Source organism: Rutidosis leptorrhynchoides, chromosome 3, assembly GCF_046630445.1.
Source record: "Rutidosis leptorrhynchoides isolate AG116_Rl617_1_P2 chromosome 3, CSIRO_AGI_Rlap_v1, whole genome shotgun sequence".
NCBI classification, from domain to species: domain Eukaryota; kingdom Viridiplantae; phylum Streptophyta; class Magnoliopsida; order Asterales; family Asteraceae; genus Rutidosis; species Rutidosis leptorrhynchoides.
Window position 1 is genome coordinate 682093666 of NC_092335.1, and position 3718 is coordinate 682097383.

At 32.8% G+C, this 3718-nt stretch overlaps 1 protein-coding gene across 1 annotated transcript; it reads left to right on the forward strand.

Annotated features, from left to right (window-relative positions):
• The first annotated feature begins 2019 nt into the window (after window positions 1–2019).
• On the forward strand, window positions 2020–3366 carry LOC139902679 (uncharacterized mitochondrial protein AtMg00810-like). The gene is made up of 4 exons (XM_071885284.1): window positions 2020–2042; window positions 2126–2574; window positions 2726–2856; window positions 3241–3366. The coding sequence occupies exons 1-4, from the start codon at window positions 2020–2022 to the stop codon at window positions 3364–3366; spliced, it is 729 nt and encodes a 242-aa protein (XP_071741385.1).
• The last annotated feature ends 352 nt before the right edge of the window (window positions 3367–3718 follow it).

Genomic DNA, 3718 nt, shown 5'->3' on the forward strand with positions numbered 1-3718 from the left:
TAAGCGTTCGTGAAGTTCTCTTTCAGGTTCAGGATATGAAGGAATTAAATTAGAGTTGGAAGAACGTAGATTCATGCACTAATACCTATCCTGCAATCACAACACCACAAACAAACCAATTGCAAAAATACAAGCTTACAATAAAAAGTAACTTTTCTAGGAATTGAATTCCTACAAAAGGATCGAATAATTCAAAGTTTATTAAAATCTTTTAACAAAACTGCTCCCCGGCAGCGGCGCCAAAAAGTTGATGTGTCAAGACGTAGGTCAAAACCGCTCGATGATTAGCGGTGCCAAAAAGTTGATGTGTCAAGACGTAACCTTTAAAATGTAGACAATATGCTTAATAATTAACACATAATACAGGCAACTAAAACCCGATCATGTAGTAACTAGCAAGTAAATTGACCAGTTCGATCCACAGGGAGAAGTTTGTTTAAATGATTTTACCACAATTAATTATTCTAAAAAGGGGGTTTATATTTAAAGTTGTGTTTTTGTTTAACGAAACAGTAAATAAAAATAATAATTAACAAGAATGAGAATGCGGTGTTTACTTCTATGCTTGATAGATGACAGGGATTGTTCTTTTATAATTAAAACCGTTATGCGATAGTTACAATAGAGTAGTTTATATCAATTTCACAATATCTATAAACTTAAGAACTATGTTTAATCAACAGGATTCTTTCTTGGTTAAATTCACATAAAACCTAGTTTACTAAGATCACTCTAAGTAAACTACATGATTGTAAAACCTAAATATCATCCAATTACCATCCTATATTCACATATAGGTGTCTAGATCATTAGGTGTTGAAGTACAAATTATAGCCTTTGATAAATTCACATAAATCAAGTCATAACTCGTATAATTGAACTAGAATATAAAGATAGTTACAACAATGGATTTCTTGAAAGAACATGGTGATTTAGATTGATTAACTAACTAGATTCAGCCCGGTTAAACTCACCTGAAACCTTAATTACAATAATCACTTGAGGTAATTTCATAACTATGTTGCTTTGGAACTTATTCAATTACCGAATTAAACACATAACAAAATCACTTAAGTGTATGTATCTAATCGTCTAGATTACTAGATGTATTGAAGTATAGATTGTTTTCCTAGTTAACTCACATTAATAGGTTGCAATCTATATAATTGAAGTAATTATCTAAACATGCATAACAATGGTTCTTACGGTTGAACTAGATAATTAAATCAATCAAAAATATGAATAACTAGCATAACATCAAAGTATAGAACAATCCCAAGCCATAAATCTTACATTGAAGCAAACACACAAGGCTTTTAGCCTAACATAATCATAGTAGAACTAATGAAACAGTAAATACAAGTTGAATTCATGTTAAAAATATATAGAACAATAGTACCAATTGCGATAAATGATCCTAGCTTAATATTGATGTTGAAAGAGTGGAGATTAACTTGCAGCCTTCCTTGGACCTTGAAAATCGTCTTAAAACTGGGGGAGAACGTAGTAGTGAAGGTCTCCCAAGTAAGTAACCATTTGCTTCATTAAATAGCCTCAAAAGTTAGGTATTTTGGCCAGAAAGTGACCAGATGCGCCGCATCTCTTTGGGATGCGCCGCATCTCTTTACGTTTAGTAGATTCCAGCTCGATTCTGCACTCAGGACTGTCGGCAGGGGGTCAAATGCGCCGCATCTGGCTTGGATGCACCGCATCCATCTCAGATGCGCCGCATCTGTTGCTATTTTGGCCCAGAAGTCTTCATGCTCCGCATCTGAAACTGTCGGGAGTTATTTGGTGTAAAGATGCGCCGCATCTAAGAGAGATGAGCCACATTTGGACCTGTTTCAGTGGTTTCGGGCTATTTTACGCATTCGATCTTCGTTTTAACTCTGTTTTCGCTGTTGGTCTTCATTTATTCATTCACAAAGGACTTTTTACAAATGTACATGAATTACAATACATACGTATAACAATTACATACAAATGGAACAACATTGGATCGAAATAACGACAATAAACATGTATAATTTTGGCGTTATCAAGTATGTAAATTAACCAAGTCTCTGTATGGTTTAAAACAAGCTCCTAGAAAATGGAATGAAAATTTTTGTGATGATCTATATAGATTTGGATTTATACAAAGTATTAATGATTATTCTTTATTTGTTAAAGTTTCTGAAACTGACTGCTTGTATCTACTTGTTTATGTTGATGATATCATTTTAACTGGAAGTAACACCAAAATTATTGATGAATGTAAATTGTTTCTTAAAACCAAGTTTAGAATTAAAGATTTAGGACATCTTAAATACTTTCTTCGTATTGAATTACTTGATAACAATGATTGTTTGGTTTTATCACAAAGAAAGTATTGTCTTGAAGTTATTTCTGAATTTGGTTTGTTAGGATGTAAACCTGCCATTACTCCTTTAGAAAGTGGTGTTGTATTTTCTAATTTAGATAATCATGACTTATCTGACTTACCTCTTGAAAATATAAGTGAATATCAAAAGCTTGTTGGAAAATTGATTTATATTACTCTTACCAGACCTGATATTTCTTATGTTGTAGATTGTTAAGTCAATTTATGCATGCACCACTTACGTCTCACTTAAAAGCTGCTTTTAGGGTGTTAGGATATCTAAAAGGCTGTCCTGGGGTATTACTGTTAAAAGAAATAATGATTTTGTTATCACTGCTTTTTTTTATTCTTACTATGCAAAAGGCAGTATGCTTAGAAAATCTGTTACTGAATTCTGTATTTTTATGGGAAATAATTTGATTTCATGGAAAAGCAAGAAACAATCAACTATTTCTAGGTCATCTGCAGAAGCAGAGTACAGAAATCTTGCTTCTGTAACTTGTGAAGCTATTTGGATTTTAAAAGTTTTAACATATTTGAAAGTTAATACTATTCTTCCAATAAAGGTTTTTTGTGATAACAAATCTGCTTTACAAATCGCAAAAAATCCTGTTTTTCATGAAAGAACAAAGCACTTTGAAATTGATTTACATTTTGTAAGAGAAAAAATTAGTAATAATATAATTGAGACATCTCTTGTAATTTCAAGTGAAAATCTTTTTGATATTTTTACTAAAGGATTAAGTGGACCACAACATAACTTGTTGTGTGAAAGGTTAACTTTGTTTAATATCTTTCATAGTTAGATTGAGGGGGATGTTAAATTGAATAACAATCTAATTATGATATGTTTCACATGTTCTAAATTCTGGCTTAAGATGTGCAGGGACCATGGAGTCATTTTGTCAAAGCTAAAGTTGTGGCTAAAGTGTAAAAGATGGTTCTTTGGTGCTGCTGTTGAAAAGAAGAAAAGAGAACATGAGGGACTTGGATGCAATTTTTAAGTTATATATTAAGTTATTTTTTGTAACGACCCGACTTCGTTATCTTAAAAACACACTAAAAAAATTTTCTGATGCAGTACATCTGGACGGCGTCCAGTTATCTAGACGGCGTCCAGCAAAGAAGACCTGGACGGCGTCCAAATGAACTAAAGTTTGCTGTCTCCGGGGTCCAACTTACATGAGCGGAAAACCCGCTTCCCGACACTTTTAAACAAAAACCTTTTCACAACATGACATATTAAGTAAAACTAAGATATTTCCACAATAAAAACAAGTTTTACTACACCGGGCCCACAACGACCCGTCTTACAATAATATAGCGATTTCGACCCATTTATATCTTTAGACGGAT